General features: G+C 38.1%; 3 protein-coding genes across 5 annotated transcripts in view; 1 reads left to right on the top strand and 2 right to left on the bottom strand.

The window, feature by feature from the left end:
* The window catches only part of LOC105055935 (polynucleotide 5'-hydroxyl-kinase NOL9), a 29,772-nt gene extending 19,799 nt beyond the window's left edge, over positions 1-9,973 (top strand). Inside the window, exons 7-10 of one of the 3 annotated variants that reach the window (XM_010938149.4) lie at positions 6,466-6,577; positions 8,487-8,614; positions 9,411-9,554; positions 9,645-9,973. In XM_010938149.4, the coding sequence (XP_010936451.1) occupies positions 6,466-6,577; positions 8,487-8,614; positions 9,411-9,530 (360 nt within the window). In that variant the 3' untranslated portion in view covers positions 9,531-9,554; positions 9,645-9,973. Of the gene's footprint in view, positions 1-6,465; positions 6,578-8,486; positions 8,615-9,410 lie in introns of all 3 variants that reach the window. The other 2 variants (XM_010938078.4, XM_010938006.4) reach the window with 2 other exon arrangements.
* A 945-nt stretch (positions 9,974-10,918) lies between these two features.
* Positions 10,919-14,323, bottom strand: LOC105055795 (uncharacterized). Its single transcript, XM_029263236.2, has 2 exons — positions 13,811-14,323; positions 10,919-11,798 (listed from the first exon to the last, which is right to left on the bottom strand). The coding sequence occupies exons 1-2, from the start codon at positions 13,986-13,988 to the stop codon at positions 11,077-11,079; spliced, it is 900 nt and encodes a 299-aa protein (XP_029119069.1). The 5' UTR covers positions 13,989-14,323; the 3' UTR covers positions 10,919-11,076.
* Positions 14,324-15,283: 960 nt separating this feature from the next.
* LOC105056133 (serine/threonine-protein phosphatase PP2A-1 catalytic subunit) lies at positions 15,284-24,028 on the bottom strand. Its single transcript, XM_010938252.4, has 6 exons — positions 23,524-24,028; positions 20,626-20,740; positions 18,882-18,990; positions 18,710-18,787; positions 16,159-16,350; positions 15,284-16,063 (listed from the first exon to the last, which is right to left on the bottom strand). The coding sequence occupies exons 1-6, from the start codon at positions 23,774-23,776 to the stop codon at positions 15,890-15,892; spliced, it is 921 nt and encodes a 306-aa protein (XP_010936554.1). The 5' UTR covers positions 23,777-24,028; the 3' UTR covers positions 15,284-15,889.
* Between the last annotated feature and the right edge of the window lie 458 nt (positions 24,029-24,486).

Genomic DNA, 24,486 nt, shown 5'->3' with positions numbered 1-24,486 from the left:
TGATGGTACGTTTGTGGAGGAGTCCATCCAAATATGCTAATAGCAAAATCTGATCCGTAAGATACTCCAGACTGCATAGGGTAGTAACCACTAGAAGATGATGCCTCGGATGCACCATATGCATATGGATCATAAGGTGACTGTGGATAATAGGATCCATAATGCGAGGATGATTCAGATACATCCATGGATCCTACTCCACGTGCAAGATCGTCCGCAGCTGCATCATGTGTTGGACGACCTCTAGGAGCCCATCGTCTATATAAAATTGGCTCCCCACAATCTCTACCGACTCGTCCACCATGATCCCTATCCTGTGTGACATGCGTAAACTGAGACTCACCGGTGAATCGAATATCACCCTGTGGTTGTGTTTCATAAACGGTGGTCTCCTGTCCTCCAATTTCTCCCTGATCATCAGATCCATGGCTACTACTACCAGTAGCATCATCACTCTTTCTGGTGTCCGTATCTGAACCAGATAGCTCCTGTACTCTCGAGAGTGGTGCACGTACAACTATCTTTTTCTTTCCCCTCTTGTGCCCCTCTGTGACTGAGTTTTCTGTGATTGGGAGGATGGATGCCTTCTTGCTGGCTGTCGGAAGGATCGTCTATATATCTCTCGCTCGAATATCTGGGAAGATGTATCGGATAGCGAGTCATGTGATGAATGAGTCTCTTGTGTCTCCTCAGACTGTGGCTAATCAGCTAGAACCCTATGTGAAATATTTTTTTCTGTCCATTATCCTGGATCCACCCTGATCTCCCTCGCCACCACACTGGCTGGTCGTGGAGGAGATCCTGACTCATCAAGCTCTGGCTTCTGCTGCTGACCTGCAAGTCATCCGATAATCGGATCGTTATCCTCGTCGGCATAATCATCCAGCGTCGGATCAGTGTACTTCAACTGAACTTTCTCCTGAATACATTTTAGCCTCAACCTCAGATTGTAGTGAACATATACAAGATCGTCGAGGCATTTTTATGTCAGACGATTTCTCTGTTTGCTGTAGATAAGAGCGAAAGTGGACCAATTACGCTCACAGTCACTAGCAGAGACCGTCTGAGAAAGAATACGGACAGCCATATGTCTCAAATTTTCTGCTGACATTCCAAAATGAATCCACCATTCAGCTACAAAAGCAAAATTACATATCAAATTTGATGATATTATTAAGCAAAATTACATATCAATTTATATTGCTTATTATTGATATGTAATTTACCTGGATTCATCTGCTTTTTGCTTACGACAGCTGATGGGACTCCAAAACTGTTTGATCTCTCTCTAAACTATTTTGTTTGAAATAAAATATATTTATTATTTATAAATATATCAGATCGAATTCAGTTGAATAATTACATCTGTTTTAAACTAACATACCTCTTGCAGACACAACGACGCGATTTCTGGATCGGACACCATCTTATATATGACATTGCGAAGAGCAGCAAGAAGCTCGCTATCCATATCTATCCTCGGAATAGTATATTGAAATCTCGGATTCAAGTAATAAGCTGCAGATAAATTTCAAGACTAATTAAGCATAATTTTATTTTCATGCTTCGAAAAAATATTTTAAAACATTCTTGAATCTAAACTTACCAGCTAGATGCAAATCTCTGCTTATCTGATAGTCCCAATGGTGCTCAATAATGTTAATGAATTCTTGAGCATGCTTGGGATCATTCTCACTGATCTGTTTCTTTGCCCTCTCCATCATGTAATATAGGAAGTCCATCTGGGGGTATCTCTCGCTGTCCACGGTGCGAAGCACCTCATATAAAGACTTGATAGCCTTCACTACCTTCTCAGCCCGTTGTCAAAATGACTGACTCATCACCAAGTTCTCCACATGACTTCCATCAGTGTCGGTCCTCGCATATCTGCTCTCCTGTCACTCGGCACTGACAAACATCTGACGTAGGGCTGTTTTCTTCTGAAGAAGACTATCAAGTGCTATGTAGTTGGTAGCAAACCGTGTGATATCCGATTGTAAGATATTTCCTCCAGTATACGTCCGCATCAATGAAAGAACCCATGTGTGGTTGTAGATGAATCTAGTAATGGTCTGGGCAATCTCCACTACCTGCTGCACCCTGCGAATCTTTCCGATATCCATCAATATAAGATCAATGTAATGTGCAGCACATGGGGTCCAGTATATCTGCGGTCGCTGCTCCATCAGCAACTCTCCGGCAGTCTTATATTGTGGTCCGTTATCTGTGATGACCTGCACGACATGCTGCTCACCCACTGAATCACCTCCTCCATCAGACCAAAGATATATGTGGCATCGTGCATCTTATCTGAAGCATCAATTGATTTGTGAAAAAATATTTTTTCATCATAGTATGTCAAAAAATTAATGATGCTCTACCTAGTAGGACCTGTCCAACCATCACACATCATTGTCAGACCGTATGTAGGCCATTTATTTTTGTAAAAAGCAATTCATCTCTGCAGATCCTCTTTGTTGCTGTCGAGAAGCTGACCATAGATGTCCTTAGGTTCTGGAGGATCTACACCCTGGCCGGCAGCCTCTATGGCTGAAATAGCAGATCGGTAGTAAGGATTGGCTGCTGCATTTGCTGGAATATGGCTTAAATAAAATCATGATCCAATAGCTCGCCACATATCCTTCTTATCTTTTTTCAGCATACTGTCAATTCTTTGCTGCTTTGAATCCTTGCTGGGCAAAACATGTAGATCCAAATTCTGAATGCTGGCTCCTGCTAGAATATCTCTGGAGGACCTCCTCCTATTGCCAAAAGCTCCCAACAAAGAAGACATACTGCGTCTGCTCCCTCTACCACCAGGCTCTTTGACTGAGGTAGTCCTCCTTAACTCAAATTCTTTCCTACCAGTCGCTGATCCAGATCCTGATTCGTAGCATGATGGTCCGAATCGCTCTCTGTACCAGGCCATCTCCTCCTGCTGGTACTGATCTGCCAAGCTCGCCTGAATGGCAGCCTCAATCTGTGCCTCCTTATCATCTAGAGTAGAAGGCTTCTCTGACTCTCTAGAGTGATAAGAAGGTGGCTCTGCAGCTCGACGGTCTACTTCGGTCTTTTTCTACTTTATCCTTTCCTTCGCTGCTTTCGAATCAGCAAAGTACTTTTTCATCAATTGTCGGACCTCTTGCGGATATTTCCGACACATGGACACATCAGGATAACCACCAGCCAGATGCTGCTTCAACCTAGTCACCCCTCCTCTCTTGAACTCTGTGTTGCACCATTTGTATCTCTAATGATGTCGAGCTGAGAGCATCTCATCATGATCCCAACCGATGTCATGCTCTGGATCTTTCTTCTTACTCATTTCTGCAGGTATAACAAAATACTAATTATTTCGAATTAACTGTAATATAATACTAATTACATATATTTTTTATTTGATAATATTTTTTACTATTTAAATATTTATAAAAAGAATTTCAAAAAAATCTCAAGTTAGATTCAAATATTTCAATTATTTTGAATCATTCTAAACATTATTCTCAATTTCAAAACTACCACTGATTTTTTATTTTTTTAATAATTTTTATATAAATAAATATATACTATAAAATAACTGATTAATTAAAGTGAACGAACGTCATGCTCTAAATTTTTTTCTTATAAATATATGCAAGTATAACAAAACACAATAGTTTAATGATAATTAAAATAATTATATATAATTTTAAAATAATTTTAATAATTATTTTAAAATTTATAAATTCAAAATAAATATGTTATATGTTTCAAATAATATTTTTAAATTAACTAAAATATAACATTATTTTTATATATTTTTTATTTTATAATTAATTTTTTTAATTTAAATAATTAAAAAAATAAATTTTAATTTTAAATATTTGAAAAAAAATTTGAAATTAGATTTAAGTAGCTTGAATCATTCTAAACATGATTCCCAAACTCTAATTTTTTTTCCTAAAATTTATTTTTTTTATTTTTAAATAAATAAATATTTAAAAATATTTAAAAAATATATAATTAACGAAAATTAATAATTTTGGTGTCATCGTCTAGATCTTCCAAAGATCTATCATATATAATTAAATCATACCAAAATCACAAGATTTTAGCATGATTTTCTCTTATTTTCATTCTTTCTCATTCTTATCCTATTTTTAACAATAAAAATAAAAAAAATATTTACTAAAAAAATAATATATTATCTTACCTCCAGCCAAAGATCAGCCTTTCCTCGAACCACTCCTATATTTTGACGGAGTTTTTTTCTTTTTTTCTAATTTTTCGGAGGTCTCAACGGTTTCATTGAGACCATATGCTTCGGGAGTTCTCTAAGACTTCTCAGATAACTCTAACACCTCTCAATCATTTAAAAGCTCTCCGACTCCACCCCTCCTCCCCTCCCCCCTCCCCATTTTTTGCATGTGGGGATGTCGGCACGGTTCGGTTCACGCCGAACCAGTACCGAACCGATCCATACCGTCCGGTTTTGGGCGGTATGGACACGAACCGGACCGAACCGAGCGGTTCGGTGCGGTTCGGGGAGTTTTTCAAAAAAATGTCCGAACCGGACCGGTAATGTACCGGTCCGGCTCGGTACACCTCGTACCGGGCGGTTCGGCCCGGTACAGTGAACCCTGGTCCTCATGATCTGCACATGCTTCTCTTCAACAATGAACCGACCTCTTTAGCTTGCTAATTTTGGATTTTTCCTTGTTATCAATATTTTAAAGTGCGGTGCATACAATTGCTGCATGTACACTCAAATATATGTATGCAGTCTCTTAACTGCATCACATTGCATATATCCAGTTACTGTATGTGGTCATGCAACATATGAACCAAAAAGGCAGTCGAGTTAGCTTTGTTTGGCCATATATGCAACATGCTTAGTATTATGGGTTGCATATGTGAGCCTGCTTAGCATCGTGGAGCCACATATTCAACCTACTCATATCCATGCAGGATAAGTGGGTTTAAGCTGATGATTAGGTTTGATGTGGGTTTCAGATGGGCCTCATGTGGGTATCGATAAATTAAAATATTTGGTATTTTATCATTATTGCTAGTAGGTAAGTAATTAGCACTAATTAGTTATTTTTAATTTTTTGTTAATGTTGTTATCATCCATCCAAAAAATACTATTATCATTATTATTGTCATTAATATGTTATATTTATTTTTCAAAGTTAAAATTGGTAACTGCATATACACCTGCATCTGTGGTCCGCATACTATATATGCACTATACAGTGGCTTGATTATTCGCATATTGCAATCACCTTTTAAAACACTAAGGAGGTTATCACCCTTCCTGCAATTTGGAGGTAAAAGCCAAAATTGCCATACTACCCCTCCTGGTCTGCACTTCCTCAAGATTGAATTAACCTCTTCAATTTGCTAATTTTGGCTCTTGTCTTACTATAATAGCATTTCCATTTTTATCAAGAATGTTCACACCCTTCCGTGGGATTTGAAGGATGTTTGGTAATAGAAGACCAAAGATTTTTCATAGTTCCTCTAAGAAATAATTCAAGATCCGCATTACCAGAACTGACACATGTTGGTAAGCTGGCAGTACACTATAATACGGTACTGTGTCGTGCCCTTCTGACTTGAACCGGCAAGGGGGGAGGGGGAGGGGGAGAAGGAATGAGAGGAAAGGGAGGGAGAGAGGGCGGCAGGGAGAGAGAGGTGTAGGGAGGAGAGAGAGAGAAGGAAAGAGAGGAAGAGAGAGAGAGAGAGAGAGAGAGAGAGAGAGAGAGCAAGAGAGGTGGAAGGAGGGGGTAGAGAGGGCTTTCAAAGCCCTCTCTCCTCTGTGGTGCGTAATAGGGGTGGAGCCCCGTTTCGAAATGACATAAGGGCTTTGGCCCCTTTATATATATATATATGTATGTATGTATGTATGTATGTACGTATAAGGGCTTTGGCCCCTTTATATATATATATATGTGTGTGTGTGTGTGTGTGTGTGTGTGTGTGTACTTAAAAAATTTCAAAAATTTTGATATGCCCCGAATTGGGCGGTTTGAGATGGTATCACCAATCTTGTAATAATTTAAAATTTTGGTGGGTGTGGTTATGTATGAAACCTAATCATCGAAACCTTGTAAACAATGACTAAACCACGATGTCTAAACAATGACTGCCAACTTCACTTAAAAAATTTCAAAAAATTTGATACGCCCCGAATTGGGCGGTTTGAGATGGTATCACCAACCATATAATAATTTAAAATTTTGGTGGGTGTGGTTATGGTCTTTTGAACTAAGAAAATTAATTTAGCCTCTCTTCCTCCCTTCACATTCCAAATTTTCTCTCCACTTAATGTCACATTTTCACATGTTGAAACTTGTTTAGTAACAGTTAGCTATATCATTTGTTTGTTGAAACTTGAAACTTTTCATGCTAATATTGAGTCCTGTTTTGGGTATTTCTCATTTTTTTTGTCGCTTTTGTGCCTTTTTTGTTGTTTAATGTTAGCCTTCAAGCAGCGATCTGTATCATGGTTTGGATGCTACAGTTGTTGGCCTTGCAATTAGTTCATGGATGCCAACCTCATCTGAACATTGCACACCTTGGTGTGTTGGACTTGGTAAATTTTACCATCACTTGATGCATTATGGTCAGCCAGCATTTCTAGAATTTTTTGCATTATTATGATTGGTATCTTTCTGACATTCCCTCATGAAAGCCATGATCACTGTGAACGTGAACATATAAGGCTGTCAACATCTTGCCATATTTCCTTTTTGCTTACAATTTGCTGCTTTTGATTTCAAATGATTGAAATATTTAATGCTACTCATAATCAAAATATATATTGTTATTCTCCAAATTTGAAAGACAAATGGTCATAAGTAAAGGGATATGGAACAGAACTTGACATTGATTGGCTTATTTGGGAATTTCTTCATGCATGAGTGACTTGATATTCTTTACATCTCAGCTTCCATGAAGGCAGGAATGTCCTTGATCAGTAGCCATTTATTATGTCTATGCACATCTTTTTGCTTATCTTGTTGCACTGTGATGTTTTCCCACTCATCTTTGATCGTTGGGTCATTTTGCTCATTATTCATCATTACATGTTTGATTGATGAATTAATTGCATCTGTAGGCAGAGTAGTTTGAATTTTTGAACGTGTATCTATTTTGTGGAGCAGATACCAGGCCATTGATATTTGATAGCAACATAGAGAATGCCTCTTCAATTAAATATACTATATGTGATATCTAATAAACAAAGGATGAGGATTAGATGCCCCAAGTGAAAGAAAATGGTACATTGTTGGGTTAGTCACTCCCAGGGAAATCTCCTGCCAACTGTCATTAAGAAAGTTGCTCATTTTGAACTTTAGGTAGAAGAAGACTGTTTATAGGCTTTTGATATTTAAGTCACCTGGTTTAGGCCTAAATGGTGTTTTTATATTCCTAAAAAATATGTTTTTTTAAGGCAGTCTATGATTTAATCAAATACATGTTAAAAATTCCAAAGTGGATTTTCTAGTTGTCATGTCAGCTGCTAGCCAAGACTGTGGAGTTATTAGTATTATTATAGAGGCCGGAAGATTCATCACTGAAAGTTATGAAAATAGGCATAATTTATACTGTCATGAATAGTTCTCAATTTAATCTTATCAAGTAATTCCTAAACTTGTTAGGACCTTAGTTACCAGAAGTGGGTTCAAGCATACATACAGGGAAGTGGGTCTTCTAAAAAGTTGGAGGAAATGTGTAGGATGCTGGTTTGGGTCTGGAAACAATCCAAAGTGGGTTTGCCACCCTAAGTGAAAGTTTCCTGCTACTAAGGTTAGGTCTCTGTATTACGATCATAAAGAAATCCTAACTAACCTTAGATCTAAGGAATCCTGGTGGCTAAAACAAATAATGAAAAGAATTTGGAATAACCATGATAAATGCCCTAGTGTCATTGTTTCTCTTACCCTTGCACACATGGATGGTGATATGTATGGCATTAGCAACTCCCTCTGTATTATCAATGTCATTTTACATCCTTTCTGGGCGCACATAACCTATCTGCTAGAACTCCATGGTTCTTATATTCGCTTTGTGGAAGAAAAAAAAAACCTTCTTGTAGTTTATAACATCTGTCATAGATTTTGTTTGTTACCGAACCATGCACATATGGTCTTTGATTCTGCTATCTTTGATTTAGATTCTCCCTCCTACACACACCCCTCCAATTAAAACGGGGAACCCCACCCCCCTCCTTTTGGTTAGTAATTCTTCCTCTGGTAACCTTTTAGGTCTAGCTACTTTTGCATGTTGGTGGAATTTGTGGTGAACCTGAACTCTTGAATAAGTCTGCATATGGTAACTGTCGGTTTTTTTTTATGCAATTACATGAACTTATATTGGCAATGGCTGTTGGTTTTCTAGATGTTTCTTTCTTTATATCAACAAGGAAAATAAAAGAATAGGACGCACTGTTGCAAGATCATACTTGATTGTTCCACTGACTTGGTGCCTGTTTCTATCAGGGCTTGTGCGAGCTGTAGACATTTCAAAAGATATCCTCTATTTAATTACACCTGTTGCTCGCAGCACTCTGGAAAAAGTTGATCTCCTTTTGCGAGGTTCTATTGAAATTCCTGTTTGTCTGTTGCAGGTAACTACTTGTGATGCTTTCTTTTGGCTTTGATGATTGCATCTCCTAACAAAAGCCCCTTGCATGCTTTTAATTAATTATTTATTTTTTAAAATACAAGTTCAGTCCTTATGGAGTGCCACCACGAAGGAGAGCCCTTAAGTGCTTTATCACTTCCATTTTTAACTGAGATACACTTGATTTCTCTCATATGTCTACTTGTCCTTCATAAATGTATTTGAGAATCTAAATTACCTAGTTTTTCTATCATTGTTCATATCAGATTATAAGTAGACAAGGTCTTGTAAAAATGGTCATGGTTAATATGGTGTTTAGGTTCCAGCATTGCGGGATTGCTCTCTTTGAATGGTAGAAACAATAAATATGCACATTTCTAAAGCCAAGCATCATGGGTTCACCAAGAACCATTTAAGAACAGAGTTGAGGACCATTTAAAAAACAGAAATTGGCTACCCTCTTTCTGACGTTTTGCCCAACTGCTAAAACTATGACATATCTGCTTGCCATTGACACCTGGCTTCCTGCTATCATTTGTTTAATGTAAACAACATCATCAGCCTTTAGGATGAACACCTTTACATGTTTCTTTTTGTCTTGAATGCTCAATTGCTACAATATCTGATGCTCTTGTAGTGTAGTAGTATAGGTTGTATAGATTTGCTGGATCCACCATAGGTGCAACTTCATCTGTAAGGTTTAATACATGATCAGAACATTGCAACAAGATTGATAGCCTATCACTTGCTTCCCATGGTACATGTTGATATGCTTTATTACTGACCTCAGCATTTCTTAGGGATGTAGAAACTCATCCCCTTTCATGTCAAGAAATGTGCCGCAGAATTTTGAGCAACCAGAGCTGGATGAACATGTTGCCAGGGCAGAAAAACAGTTATCTGAACTCCGGTTTCGTTAGCTGATGCAGTTTCACAAGCTTCAGGTATCTTTTATGGGCAGATGGGAGGAACAAGCAATTGCTACCTTCTCTCCACCATGCTTCATATTGAAAGCATAATTTATCTAGATTCAGTTTTCATGCAGATCTGACTAGGCTCCAGAAATATCTGTCATGAAGCTTATTCTGGAAAACAAGTATTTACAGAAATTCAAAAATGTGTTTCATTGAAGCGTAATGATTTTTAACATTCATCTGTATAGTTTAAGTACTGGTTGAAGAACAACAAATGTCATCCATGGCTGGACTTGTCTAGTTTGAGCTTTGATGCCTCTGTCATCGCTCTCATTTCTAGTTTGCTGTAGTAATTTTGTGATTGGAAGTACATATTTTCTGCTGACATGACAGGCATGCTTCAAATATGCATTTTCTATTCTCATTTTCAATAGATGACTTAAATATGATGAGTTTGGAAGATGATCTTGATGAATTCATCACACGAAAAGAAAGGTCCCATCATGTAATGTATAAAGAAGTTTCAGGTTGGAAAGTTGCGCAGAAAGCAGAGAGATAGTCAATCTACTTTCGGGACAGAGTGGAAGAAAGGAGGAGATTTTGGAACGAAGAAAAAGATTCAATTACTTCGAAAGAATTGAACGAAGAGTCATATAAGGTGAAAATCTCATGTACGATTCTGTAGAGTGACAGTAAAGATGATTTATCTCTCGCGAAAATCAGAGTAGACACGAATTCTCCCAATTTGTGACCTATCATACGATCTGTTATATAAATAGATAAATTTTTCTTTCCATTATGAATAGCGATTGTATGACCAATTATTATGAATATGGATATAATGATAAATGTCTGAGATCAAATTATTATTATTTTTTTCTCCTTCCTCATATTGAGTTTTTCAATTTTTCTCGTATTGGCCTTGGAATTAGTCAAAATCCAAATTTTTGATGTCAATGGAAACTGCAAAACAGCCATCTGAAATTTATTCAGAGATAGAAATTTACAGAAACAATGAGAAACAGAGAATATATAAAGGGATACAAGGATGAGAAACGGAAAAGCTACAAGATCCAAAGAAAACATGGGAGAATGAAGCTCCTTGCCGAGCCAACGAGAGTCCTTCCAGAACCAACAGGCGACAGGAAACCACTCAAAAAACAAAGAAACCCATTGCCTATGTGAATGCAAACCAACATCCAAATCCAAGTGCCTCACCATAATTTTATTGAAAAAAAAAAAAAAGAAAAGCTGGCGGCTGGTCAGTGATAGGCTATATTAGTTGTACCCAAGAGTTAAAATCCTCCCTATTAACATTCTCATTGTTGAGTCATTGGAACCATTCGGTATAGGATAGCCCGGCAACGTTGCTAGCTCAACAAAATAGGCCAGTATGAAATCTGAAACATAAACGGCTATGTTCGTTGGTCTCAACTGTTAGTCATACACAACCTTCCTGCCTGTAAGCAAAATAACAAAAATAGCAACATCTATGTTCAATTTTATGACAATGCATCAGACCGCATTTTGCCTATAGTTCCATAGGAAAGTCTCAAACAAAAAGGCCAGAGATCATGATAACTGCACAAATGCTGCAATCCATGAAGGCAGCATTCAAGGCTTTCTGGAAAACCAGGCCAACGTCCAGTGCATTACCTATGTTATTAGCAAAACCAATTTCCTCTTGCCTTGTCCTCCCTGCTTCTTCCCCTTCTTTAATGTGACTTTTTTGGCTTAATAATAGCTGCCCAATGATGACCATTGCATCGGTTAGCAACGCTAGAAGAAGTGGCCTAATATTCAGTATGCTTCCCAAGATTTTGCCACCCAGGGAATGGCCATGGCTCGACATAACTACCAAAATGGCTATACTGACAGCACATAGTAAACGGATATTCTCAGAAGCTGAGATGGCATGACTGATTTGCTTGGATGTCAAGACTTGGTGACTCATTGGCAAGTTCACACATGCAGCTTGATCAGCCACTTGATCTGACAATCCGTGAGCTACTGGACTGGTTGAGAATTCTGCAATCTTATCATCTTGCTCTGCATTAGCTACAGCTTCCTTTCTCATCTCAACTTTTTGAAATCTTTTGCCCATCTTGCATTTTGCAAATTCACTGCTTGTCTGATGTCTGCCGAGTTCTCTGTTTGCCTCGTGTTCAGGAAGCAGTTCTGTTCTATCATCCTCCACTGCAGTACTGAAAGTTTGATCAATTGGTTGATGTTCGTGCACCTCCATGCCGGTTGCATCACCGTGATGGAGAACAACTGCAAAACATCACAATGTTCATGCACATGCTAGGCATACTTGTAACTTGGGAGGATTTCTCGGTAGACCTTGAAAGTGGTCGCCAGATCTAATTTGCAGCAGTGATACACAAGTCTACTAGGGATAACCAGGCTGGTTCTCGCCTCAACAAAAATTAAATAAATAGATAGTTCCTTCCGACCATATAGTTTTATCCCCCCAAAAAGGATCATTCTCTGAAAATGAAAGAGGGGCACAATCCTGCATGCCCTTTGCATGACTAGAATGCATAAAGAGATGGAAGGCGGTTCTGTTTGGGTTGACCAAGTTGTACATAGAGCACTGCAGGTGCCAACTAGTGCAGTTGATAAAGCCTTTGAGGGGTTGGTATGAAGGACGTGGGTCCAAATCCTGCCCCTCATCCTGATTTCGGCCAAGATTTTCCCATCCTAGTTCTCAAAATGAAGTGGTAAAGAGGGCACATTTAGCATGGAAATAAGGACTGAGGTTCAAGTCCAGCCCCCACCCTGATATTGGCCAGGATTTTCCCCATCCTAGTTCTCAAAAAGAAATGGTAAAGAGGGCACACTTAGCATTGAGATGAATACTACAGCTTCTTAAATATCTTTCCTAAAACAGATGGAAATACTGAAAAAGAAGTGGTAAAGAGGGCACATTTAGCATTGAGATAAATATTACAGCTTCTTAAATATCTTTCCCAAAACAGATAGAAATAAATACTAGAACTTCTGGTGGCTGGAAAAGATGGATTCTAAATCATAGTGATAATGCACTCATAAAACATCATAACCAATTCTTTTTGTTTCAAGAATTACATAAGCACAGATATGAAGTAATGACAGGAAGCAAATGGCATTCCAATGGAGGATCTAGTTATTTCCATTTTCCCGCATCGACAAGATTCTGGTCACATTCTCCCACCACTGAAAAACCATGTAGGGTTTCTAGTGGGATGCGGACATGCAAACCATGAGATAGTTCTACGATTAAGAAATAGAATATATCCCAATTGTTGCTCCAATTCTTTGTTTTAAAAGCTATCTCTTTAATTTGGGTATTCAACCCAATAAATAATACCGATCTAATTGTTGCTCCAATTTTTTTGTTTGAGAGGAAGTTTGTTTAATTTTTGTATTTAACCCAATGAATAATATTCTTCAAAGCATGACCAAGAAAAACAATGTATACCAATGATTGCTCCAATTCTTTGTTATCAGAGGATGTTTAATTTTTGTATTCAATCCAATAAATAAAGAAGAAGAAGGAAAAGACTTGTTATATACAAAAAATTGAACAGATTGCCTCTAAAATAATGAATTGAAGCAACCAATGAGATATATGCTTTTGGTCATAGAATTATCTCATGGTTTAAAAGTTCACATCCCCCCGGAATTTCTAGTTGATTTTTCAATTCAATTTCTTCAATTCCATCTTTTTCAGTCACTAAGAAAGAAAATTGCATCATGCCCTGTCCATCTCAATTGTCCCTTCTATAACATTGTACACAAGAAGCTACTACCAAATATTCAATTTGAAGGCATCAACAAAGGTGATGGAAATAAAAAACTCATTTGGTTTTGTGCATCTCATGACATAAGCATGCTTTCTGTCACCGAATCATCATATCTATTGCACCTTCAGAGAGCTTCATTGTAGCAACTCAGGACCTCATCCAAAAAACTAACCGGTGTTATGTGGATTCTTTGATCCTCTATAAATATCCAAGATCTACCAGGTGTTATATAACCAAATTGGGTCCCATCTAATGCCAATTATAACGGAAAAAAAAAAAAAAAAAACCCTAAGATCCTGCGCAAATCTTACAAACATCCCTCTCTCTCTCCATGCATATATATATATATATATGGCTAAGGTAGGCTTCAAGAGAAGCTTAAGTAGATAGATTTAATTATTATTATTAAATAAGCAAGAACGGGTGTGGCAATAATTTAGAGAATAAAAAGGAGAAATCAGATATATATGATCGGAGATAGGAGGAAGGAAGAAGTACCGGCGGTGGTGGATCGTGGATTCTCCTCCTCTCCTTGTTGTTGTTGGAGCGTGGGAGGACGAGAAGTGCTGAAGGAGGAAGACGGGGTAAGGGATTGGGATTGGCCGGTGATGAAGGCGAGGCGTTCGGATCCCCGCTCCATTACCTTCCTTCGACGAGCCTCCCTCGCGCTCTCCATCAGCCCCCCGCCAATCCTCTCCCCCACTCTTTGTTGTTGTTGGTTTTTTCTTTCCCTCTTCCTCCGATTCCGCACCTTCCTCTCCCCTCGTTTCCTTCCTTGCTTCGCGGCGGCCGAGCTTGGAGTGCGCTGCCAGATCAGAATTGGATCATGGATGCGGCCTATGAAGAGGGCGGTTCATATACATCACCGCTACACGCAAGAAATGTTGATGTTAATACATATTACTGATTCATCATCGGACGTTACAATGGGTTAACCTGCGTTTTCTTAGATATAGAGAAGATTTCACTCTCTGGACCTTGGCCAAGAGTCCAAGAAAGCATCGGCGAAATGGAGGGAGGAGAAAAAAAAAAGAAAAAAGGTATGATTAACTATGAGACAGCGCTGATGGTTGCAATCCTCATCTTACAAATACGCCTACTTCCGACCGCATGACTTCGGTTATCCTAACCAGAAAATAAACAAATCGGAGTGCGCTCTTTTTAATTGAATAGTGCACTTTAATTTTAAAATAACACTTTTCTATAGAGTGCCCTCCAAAACAACCGCCAACGAGTCCAAGTCTCCAAGAACTAGAACCGAAGGTTTAAAAATAATAATGACGACAATATTAAGACCAAATACAAAGGTATCAAAATTTAGTCTCATTTCACTAAAAAAATATTTCCATTCAGAATTTTCTCTTTCTTCAATCCTCATATTCCCCGCAATTGCGAGGAACGACAAAAATAAAATAAAGAAGAATATCACAATACCAAGAAGCTCTAAAATAAAGTAGGACTCGAGGCAAAACCATCCTCCAGGAACTTTGAACCCCTCCAACGCTGGCAGCTTGCACGATATAATTTCGTTGGATTCTCCAGACAAAAGACAAGGAGAAGGAGAACACGCAAATCCCTATGCCAGACAAGCTTTATTATGTTTAGGTGGATAAACAGAAGGATCTCATCCCTCCTCGGTAGCATTAAACGTTACTCTGAAACCTAGCCAACACACTGCCAGCTAGAATCAACAGGCATGCTCAGATTAGTGCTAACCAAGGGTCCATATCAACAAATATGGTGAGAAACCATTCGAGTATTCACAAATAATAATCCAATCAACTGTCACCATGTGATCTCAAGGTATCATCACAGGTGTCCATTACAAATTTTCTTTATGGATCACAAAAACAAACAGGGTAAACCATCAAACACAAGCAAAGGTTGGCTTATTCAAATGGATGAAAGCAAGCTACATCCGGTTCTCACCTGGCATATAAACTAAGTGCTGAGAACCCGCTCAGCTGAAAATAGTAAAGAATAAGCCTGGTAAATAAAAAGTCCTTCAAGTCAGACACATGGAACATCCTTGGGACGATCAAGTCGTCAAGCTACTTACAGTAATATTTCAGAGAATGAAAAAAAATACTTCCAACAGATGTATAACTTAACATCCACACCTGAGCTATGTGAATTGAAAATTAATTTCAAGGACCAACTCAGAAAGCCCCGGTAAGCATAAGGAAAATTGATAGACCTGCTACTGGTTTCAACCTTCCAGATTAGCTTTCGCTGCAATAAAATATAATAAAGATACAATAAACACAGTGTCTACTAAAAATCTTGGGCATACAGTTGCAAGAGGTGAGGGCAGCCATAACGCTTGTGCTTTCTCCTTTGAATGGACCATGTGCGTATAAAACGAGATATCGCTTCTTCCTCATTCTTGGTATACAACAATAATGCATGATAAAAGCCTCTGTGAGGTCTCTTTAAACTAGCAGCAGCAGCAAAAACTCCACGAGAAAGAATCATATGATATCCCTCCATCTACCAAAACTCTTTTACAGGACACTTCTACAGACAAAAACTGCAGCAGACAAGCATCGCTCCCAGCTGATGTAATGGTTATTAAGATCACAAAAAATAGTCAGGAGTCCTGCGAGTAGTATCTGGCTCAATCTGCCTGGGTGCAGGATCAAACTGAAGGAAATTCTGATCCATGTTCTCTCCGATCTCCAATATTGCTGCCATATTACCACATCGGTAACAGTAGTTTGGTGCACTAAATACTGTAACAACATTTCTATCCTGCAGCCAGACCAGAAAAGACTCAGATAAAAAATATCCGGTTGACAACAGTTGATGCTAAAAAGATGTTTTCCTTTCAGAGACTAATATATAACCTGACACCAATTGTAACCTTCCATGACAAGTTGATGGGCTCTGGCAACAAGGCTAAGACCATTTGTGCGATTAAATTGTTGAGCAATGTCCTGTCCAAATGTGTACCCTGCTCCCCTTGGTGATATTCCCCACCCACACCGATCATCCGGATCAGACCACAGAAGATCACACATGGGACCCTCGTGTGGGACCTAAAGCCCATTCAAACATTTAGACATATTGAAGGAAAATGACAAATATATTAAATCCACTCATAAGCTAGTGACATGCAAGGCATGCTTGAATAAAAGGAAACAATACAAATACTAGCACGGTAACAAAAGTCCTGCAGCTTTTATTTTTCCTCGTGGGGTATGGAGCCAACAAGTTTCTGTATACACAAATTCAAAAACCATATCCAGAAATTAAACAATTGGTATGGTTCATGAATTCCCTCAGTTAATTACTGATTACAAAGAAATAAAATCAAACCTAGTACTTGAAGCTATACAATTAATTGTAACATGCTAGATAGACCATGATTGAACAGTAAAGGGCAGAATGTAATCTTGAAAATCCAAAACCTTCACCTAAAGCTCTCTGCCAAGACAACCATTGAAGAATTAAATCATCATGAGCATTCTGTCAATCTAGGATAAAGACATCACTAACAATGCATTTCACACTAATGATCCACAAAAAAGTTCTCCCCTCATTTTCTACACAAAATAGAACAAAGCCACAAGAAATGTAGCAACTTGTTAACAAGACCAGTACTCAATTTCTCTGAGAAAAGCACACCACTCTACATAAAATCAGACAGTGTCTGTCCAAATCTCATTAAGTTTTCTATCAGATTGTTGCAGATGGATTAACTTGCGGTACTTAACGGTGAAGCAGGTTATGGTACTCCAATTGGACAACAGGCCAAGGAATTTGGCCAAGAACCAGTCTGCCTACTGATTATGGCCAAGTGGATTTGGTATAATGTGTTTTTAGGCTATCAGCTGGTTGGTTCATTCACATCCGTCTATTTTGCCATAAGACAACCCAATTTCTTTAACAAGAATTTAGACACAATCCCACACGACTAGTCCAGGCCTGCACCATAAATGAATAATGAGTTGGGTAATCAGCTGATAGTCCATCAAGTTAGCATCCATGGAGAATTTTTATTTCTACAGGTAGAACCTGAAGGAAAGGGCAGAGACAGATCTTCTGCCTCCTTACGTCCAAACCAGTTTGCCCACCTGTGCAATCATGCACAGGATCATAAAATAAATGGGCTTGATCTGTCACCTATGCTTGCCTGTGAAGAGAGATAATTCCTAGTATCCTTGACAGAATTTGACTACCTACAAACTAACTTTTTTGCACCCTAATCTAGGAAGAAGTGTAAAGAATGCAAGACTGTTGGACTTTAAAACAGAGAATTTTTCCGCCTTTTTTCTTTTTTTTTTGAGGAAAAACAGAGTTTATCTCTCCTTTGATACAAATAAAAAGGAGAAAGAAAAAAAAAAGACAAAGTTGCTTAATAATCTGTGTGTATGTATGAACATATATATGTCTACATATGAAATATTATGATTCAAATTACACAAACAAAAAAAAAATTCTTGTCTAAACCCCAAATTATTACCATAGATTACTTGAAAAAGAAAGTGAAATCTCCAGGAGACTCCATCATCCTCTCCCAACAAGAACCTTGGATGGGTACCCCAATGTATGGTGGACTTTCACACTAAAAGAGAGGACTAGAAAAACCATAAACTTTATCTCTGAATATAATAAATGATCATGTGAACTTGCGCATGTCAATTATGTAACTCTAAATGTAAAGCAAAAAGGATCAGAGTAAAGCAATTATATCTTTCTTTTTTTAAAAAAACTTGTTGTTAAAAACATTATATAACAGCTTAACAAGTATGGTTACACAAAGTATAAGTTTGAGACTGTTATGTATGGCATAGAAGAACATGAATGAGAAGTTGTGCAGAAGTTTAATTATGATATTGTCCATTCCCATTTTTAAGTTACAAAAATAAACAAGAAAACATTGAAGCAAGTCACCAGGGAAAAATATTTAATTCTTCACATATGTATCTCAACATGGAAGAAGCATACTCAAAGAATTAGATCTACACTATGAATAACAGCCAACCAAGGACAACGCATAGCAACAACTAAATAGGATGCTGAGAAACATTATAGAAATGGGCATAGGACCAATATGATTACGTAATAGAGAAAGAGTGAGCAGTTCTATATGGAAACTCAATTACGCTATTGTTCATTTTTCACAACAACAGTAAAGGAAGGGGGGAAAGGCAGTCAAAAACAGTTTTTTTCTTTTTGCATGCATACTTTTTCATGGAGAAAGCATAACAAAAGCATAATATCTTCATGTTACCTTATGAAAGCAATTATTGTGGTACTGATACAAAAGCAGGGCAATTACTCAATAATTGCTGTAACTCCAGCTGTTATTGCATTGGACACAGATTATAAAAGTTCATTGTTTTGACACCACTAAGAGAACTGATAAAGCAGGAGAACAAAGTAGATGCATACCTCCTGTATACGGTCAAGAGCACGAATATTATCTAATGTATCCAAGGATGGGGAGAGACCACCATGCAAACAAAAAATCTACAGCAATAAATGCTTATATAAGATATCAAAGATAATTAAATTTAAATATTAAGTAAACTGGGAGAAATAGAAAAGACCAAGCAGCTGAAACCTGATTTTCAATAAGAGCTGTAAGAGGTAGATAATCAAATAGATCGGTAAAATACTTCCAGACATTTGCATTCCCATATTTTCTCAAGCATTCATCATAAAAGCCATACCTGAAACAAGAACCATAAAGTTCATGAAGAAGAGTCATATTTATAGAAAGATGTTGAGATATAACAGCACATCAAGGCATCTTCATCTGGCAATCAGAATTTAATGACTGCCACCTTCATAAGCATCGGTTTTCTTTTTCAAATTGCAATAGATACTGATACTCAGTAACATAAAACAAGAGGAAATCTTACAGCTGATTACCAGCTCTGTCAGAGCTCTAGGATTAGTTAGAAAAATAGCCCATTTGAAAGTCATATGCATCTCTGGACAGGCTTTCTAATTGCCATCACATAACAATTGCTATTGTTTCCTTGCTGAAAATACTTATTCTAAATATGCATATACCCGTTAGTCATGCATGATTATACGAAACTGGCTTGATATTTAATCCTTACAATGTGGAGGTAATGGCTGCACTAACAAGAAAGTTTTGTATAATATTTATTCAGTCCTCAACATGCCAAGTGACTGCTAAAAATCTATCAGAACTTCCAGCAAGAAATATTGATACAGGCATCAGCTGCATGATGAACCACCATTGTGACTGAAAATGCATCCTGAATCTTAATAGGTGGCGGCTCTAGCACTCAGAGTTCTTATTGATAACCCATGAATTCCTTAACATGATGTTTGTGTCAGAATAATCAGGCTCCACGACAAGTTGAATATAAGATTTTAAGAATCTAGATGATGTTCCAGATGATCATCCTTTCGTTACAAACCTAGTCCGGTATAAAGTGAGCCAAGCTATGATATTTACATTTTGCTGAAGTCTCTTTAAAAAATGCCACATTCACATCTAATGTCACCAGCAACGGAAGCAAATAAGCATTTTGTGTGGTTTTAAAGACCTTATTGCCTTTGGGGAAAAAAGATCAAAAAAAAATTAAGAGTGCATTTAACAAAAGAAAATCTTTAAAGAGTGATCTACATTCTAGAGAAGGGTCTTCATCATGAAATGAAAATATCATTGTTATTCTGCACAGCCAGTGATAGGATCAGGACTCATTGGATAGATTTATAAGGTTGTGACCAGGATGCGGAGCAAATAAGCGGATAAAACTACAAAAGCCCATCATGGTCAAAAAATTTCATTAGTCATTATTTCAAAGATCATTTTGATAATTTCTCACTCCAGCATGCGCCACCTAAATAGAAAAGACATTCCTGAAATGTTTTTAAATTTTTTAAAGCTAATGGAATGATCACTTTGGATAGCATTAATTGGGAGTTTTGAGTCAAAAATGATTCTGCGCAACAAATGGTAGGACAGAACCTACTGGATAAATTGGTTCTGAATAAATTTTATAAGATAATGACCAGAGGTACCACAGCAAATAAGCATATACCATCAGAATCTTCTCATGGTTCAAAATATTTATGTAAATCTTTTATGGCAGGCTCCCACTCCATACAAGGTTCTCTCAAAAACTTTTTAAGCCAACGATTGCTTGAATAGTAGTCAGGACTAGGGATCAATACACACAAGGGTCATCAATCACAAAAATAACTCAACATTTATAATCTTTTGGTACTTACTGATTTTCTATTGCTAGCTTTTCTAGAAATTTATTGAAAGCAACAAATGCACAGCTATGTAAGCATGAGGGACTCTTAGAATACAAAGCACTTACACTTGAGTTATTTGTCTGCTCTCATGGTTTCCTCTAAGTATTGTAATTCTGTCTCTATAACGAACTTTCAGGGCCACCAACAGTGTGACTGTCTCAACAGAATAATAACCACGATCTGCATTACCAAGTAAAACAATCAGTGTTCGGAAAAGGGTAAAAATTACAATTGAAATAGTTCCAAAAGGACTCACCAAGCCTAAATCTGATAATGCAATTTAAATAAAGTAGATACATGGAGAACAAAATTATCTGCAGATCACATTGCATCGAAAAGAAACATCAGGAATGCGTGCAACACAGTCTTTCATAAGGAGAAAAAGAGTAGATCCAATGATTCAAAATATGATATTCCTACCCACAGTATCACCGAGCTGATATTTCTTTCTACCATTTTTAGTTATAGAAGTTAATACATAATTATCATTTTTAGTTATAACTAGAACTAGAACCAAAAAGTCATTGTAACTGTTTGGATTAGACAATCAAATACTTCACTCAATATTCCAGTTGAAGTGGACACATGATAATGAAACACGATGACTTTTTCTACATTCTTTCTCCCAACTTCCATCCATATGAGATCTTTCACTCCTTGGCCTACTGATACAAATCCAAGCCCCTTGCTTAACCATGTTTGATGTATTTACACTGCACGTGTATACCATCTTATTCTGCTAATGAGCCCTTCACTCTCCACTGGTGCAATTTAGTCACTTCCCTCCCTTGATATACTTGCAAGTAGCCTTACCTTTATTAGTTTTACAATATCTTCACCTTCATATCTCACATAAACCATACTTGTGCCAGCTTACATCTCCTTTATTACCTGGTACTTTGAATCAAACAACACTGGAAGCCTTACCAGTAAACCCGGTACTTTGAATCAAACAACACTGGAAGCCTTACCAGTAAACTTGTGTTACAAAAGGCAAGAGTCATTCAAATAAGACTTAATGATAATGTAGCCTTATTGTTACACATCTCAATTTCATGCATCTTATCCTATAGAACTCTGATGTGCTTCTCCATGAAGGTAACACGAAACATCCCCCTAGGTGATCTCTTGGCTATCAATTTTTAGTACCCTCTCAAAATCATTTCAATTTCTAACATTTGGCACTTCTTAGATGAATCCCTTTCCTTTAAATCAGTAGGATATTGTTGATTTGTTGTTGTGACCCTCAAGAAAGTTAGTGGGGGGAAAGGTAGTATCCTTAAACTTCTGCTCTATTTCCATATTTCTTTGAAGCATCGCTGCCATTTAGCTGAAGGCACAAAGCCTATTCCAATACAAACCCTATTTGATCTTTGACTCATGATCCAAAGCAATAATGAAAATTATCCAAGTCTTTCTACCTACCACATAATGCTCATCTGCAGTTTAGGAGTGTATGTTGCCGATCCCAACAGAAAATCCACATCTGAGGAGGTAAAATTCCAATTCCCATATGATGAAACCCACAAGAGAACTACTAGGGAGCCTTACATAAAAGATTCTCCAGAAGAACTACTAGAAGGTCTTACATAAAAGATTCTCCAGATGATTCTGAGCATTAATGAATCAGCGTTCAGCCAAGTTCATCATGTCTTCTTAAAAAAAAAATCAAGATAATTACTCCTTGTCATGCACCTGACATTGGAGAAACATGGCCAAGCCATGGTACCAGACAAGTTCGTACCAAGTAGAGAAATTTATGCACTAAGCAGTCTTAGCAGGATTTGATATACAATTATCCACTCCATTATCCATCAGGATAAACACAAAACTATAAAAGTGCTCGGAATATAAGTCTTGTCTAAATCAAAAGAGGTTACTGAAATCAGGCTTCAATATGTTATTACCCAAAATCAACAGCTCTGCAAAATTTCCTTCCAGATAATATTGTCAGCAACCTAATGAACTGAAAGCAAGGTTCGAGTGTTGGACCACACAATATCAATAGCTTTGTATTTCAACAGACTCCCAATAATATAGAGCTTGAAATTTCAGTTGTCAGTGAATATGCTAAATATGAAGACCATAAAGCACTTGAATAGTTGGTGATCAATGATGAACGAGTAAAGAAATTCTGCAGCAAGACAAAGTTCTTTAACACAGCATTTACTCATTGTGAGCCTTTTGGGCGACTAAGTTGGGAAAAGAGATATAAGATTAAATACAAATGCGAAATGGACGTGCTAGTGAGAACATAAATTTTTTTTCAGAGACGGATTTTGAACAGTACCATAATATGCAATTCTCAGCTTGATAACCAAGTGTATGAGGTGCAACTTTTTGCTTTAAACTCCAAGAAATTTTGACCTTTACTCACCGCCTTATTGGAAAACTATATTATCAGTTTTCTTGTGAGACTCAGAAGCCATATTAAATGTCACCATGCCAAAAGATTAGCAGAAAAGGGGGTAGCTGGGATCTTTTGTCAAGAGAAATATTTGCATCAGGAAAATGCTATCAAGAAACATTCTTTTGTTGATCTAATATTCTTAATCATCAATAGCCTGAAGAATCCACTGAGAGCTTAAAAGCAATCAAATACACCAAAAGCAGTCCTAATACTTATGACTTCCAGATATTCCCCCGAAAATAACCTTTGTGCAGGATTTGATTTCTCCCCTAAGTGATAACAATGAAAATAAATGGCCTGGATAAAGAATCAAACCTATACAGAGAAAAATCGTGATTACGAAAGAAATCAAAAACGAATCGAACAGAAAAGGTAGATCAGCGCCAATCTCAGACTCTCTCAGACAGAGTAGAGCCAACCGATTCAGTAAAACTAGGGTGCATCAAAATCACACAAAAAGGCGATGAAATCTTAAAAGAGTACAATTTGAAGCCAAGAAACCCTAAAGAAGCAAAGACCGGTTCTTTCTCAAATCGTTGTCCAAGAAACTGACCTACGTAGTCCCCCATGAAGAGGTAATTGGTGTCGGGCGCGTCCCCTCCGATCCGGAACAGCTCGATGAGATCGTAGAACTGGCCGTGGATATCACCGCATACTGTGACGGGGCACTTCACCGGCTGGACGTTCCATTCCTCCATGAGGATCGCTCTCGCCTGTTCACAGAGGACCTTCACCTCCGCCTCCGGCAAGAATTTGCATTCCCTCAGCTGCTCGATCTGGCGGTCCAGATCCGCGTGCGACGGCATCTTGCCCACCCCACCTTCCTTTATTCACGCACGCAAGATCCACGGCGGAGGCCGATCGCTAGGACGGAATCGGCCGGAGATGGGTCGGAGTAGCGCGCCTACTCGGATCGAAACATCTCGGCGGGGGATCGGCGGGCAATTAGGGGTTAGGGTTACGGTTGGGAGAGAGAAGGGGGGAAGGGGAGGGGAAGAAGAAGGGAGGAGGAACCAAGAGCTGGTCCCGGGTTTCGCTTGCTCATTCCTCGCGGTGTCCGTTTTCCTTTTCTTAAATTTGGACGGAGTCGGCTTCACTTCTCGGAATTTTCTAATAAAATAATTTGGAAAAAAAAAAAAGTCCGTTACGCTAACGCGCGGAGTAGAGTACCGCAGCACATTTCTGACGAAATCCGACGGAAAATGGACGGTCCTGATTTTCAGAAGTTTAAGATTATGATCCTCCGCGGGTAAGCGTAGTGTTTCTCGGTCAATGGCTAGACGGAACGCGAAAGTGACACCGAACGGGAATCCAGCGTTTGAACGGTGAGGGAGCCGGTGCGATACCATCCTGGAAAATTGATGTGCTCCCCCATATTCATCCCCAGCTCGTTATTAACCGGACCACGGCCAGTTATGTTGAGGGTTGGAATCTCATCCACAGAGAATGCAATGTTACGGGTTCATGACGAAGGGACTCGAATTTGGGGAGTGTATCAGGGCTCCACTCAAAAGAA

Source organism: Elaeis guineensis, chromosome 2, assembly GCF_000442705.2.
Source record: "Elaeis guineensis isolate ETL-2024a chromosome 2, EG11, whole genome shotgun sequence".
Taxonomy (NCBI): domain Eukaryota; kingdom Viridiplantae; phylum Streptophyta; class Magnoliopsida; order Arecales; family Arecaceae; genus Elaeis; species Elaeis guineensis.
The sequence above is the reverse complement of the archived record's forward strand: the minus strand, read 5'-3'. Positions and strand labels throughout refer to the sequence as shown.

Coding starts and splice junctions, on each gene's coding strand:
- LOC105055795 (XM_029263236.2), bottom strand. CDS start 13,988: ATGGAGAGCGCGAGGGAGGCTCGTCGAAGGAAGGTAATGGAGCGGGGA. Junction 11,799..13,810: donor TCCACGATCCACCACCGCCG/GTACTTCTTCCT, acceptor GATGTTTTGCAG/TTGTTCTCCATCACGGTGAT.
- LOC105056133 (XM_010938252.4), bottom strand. CDS start 23,776: ATGCCGTCGCACGCGGATCTGGACCGCCAGATCGAGCAGCTGAGGGAA. Junction 20,741..23,523: donor CTTCATGGGGGACTACGTAG/GTCAGTTTCTTG, acceptor TTGGTAATGCAG/ATCGTGGTTATTATTCTGTT. Junction 18,788..18,881: donor CAGCTCTTATTGAAAATCAG/GTTTCAGCTGCT, acceptor TTATTGCTGTAG/ATTTTTTGTTTGCATGGTGG.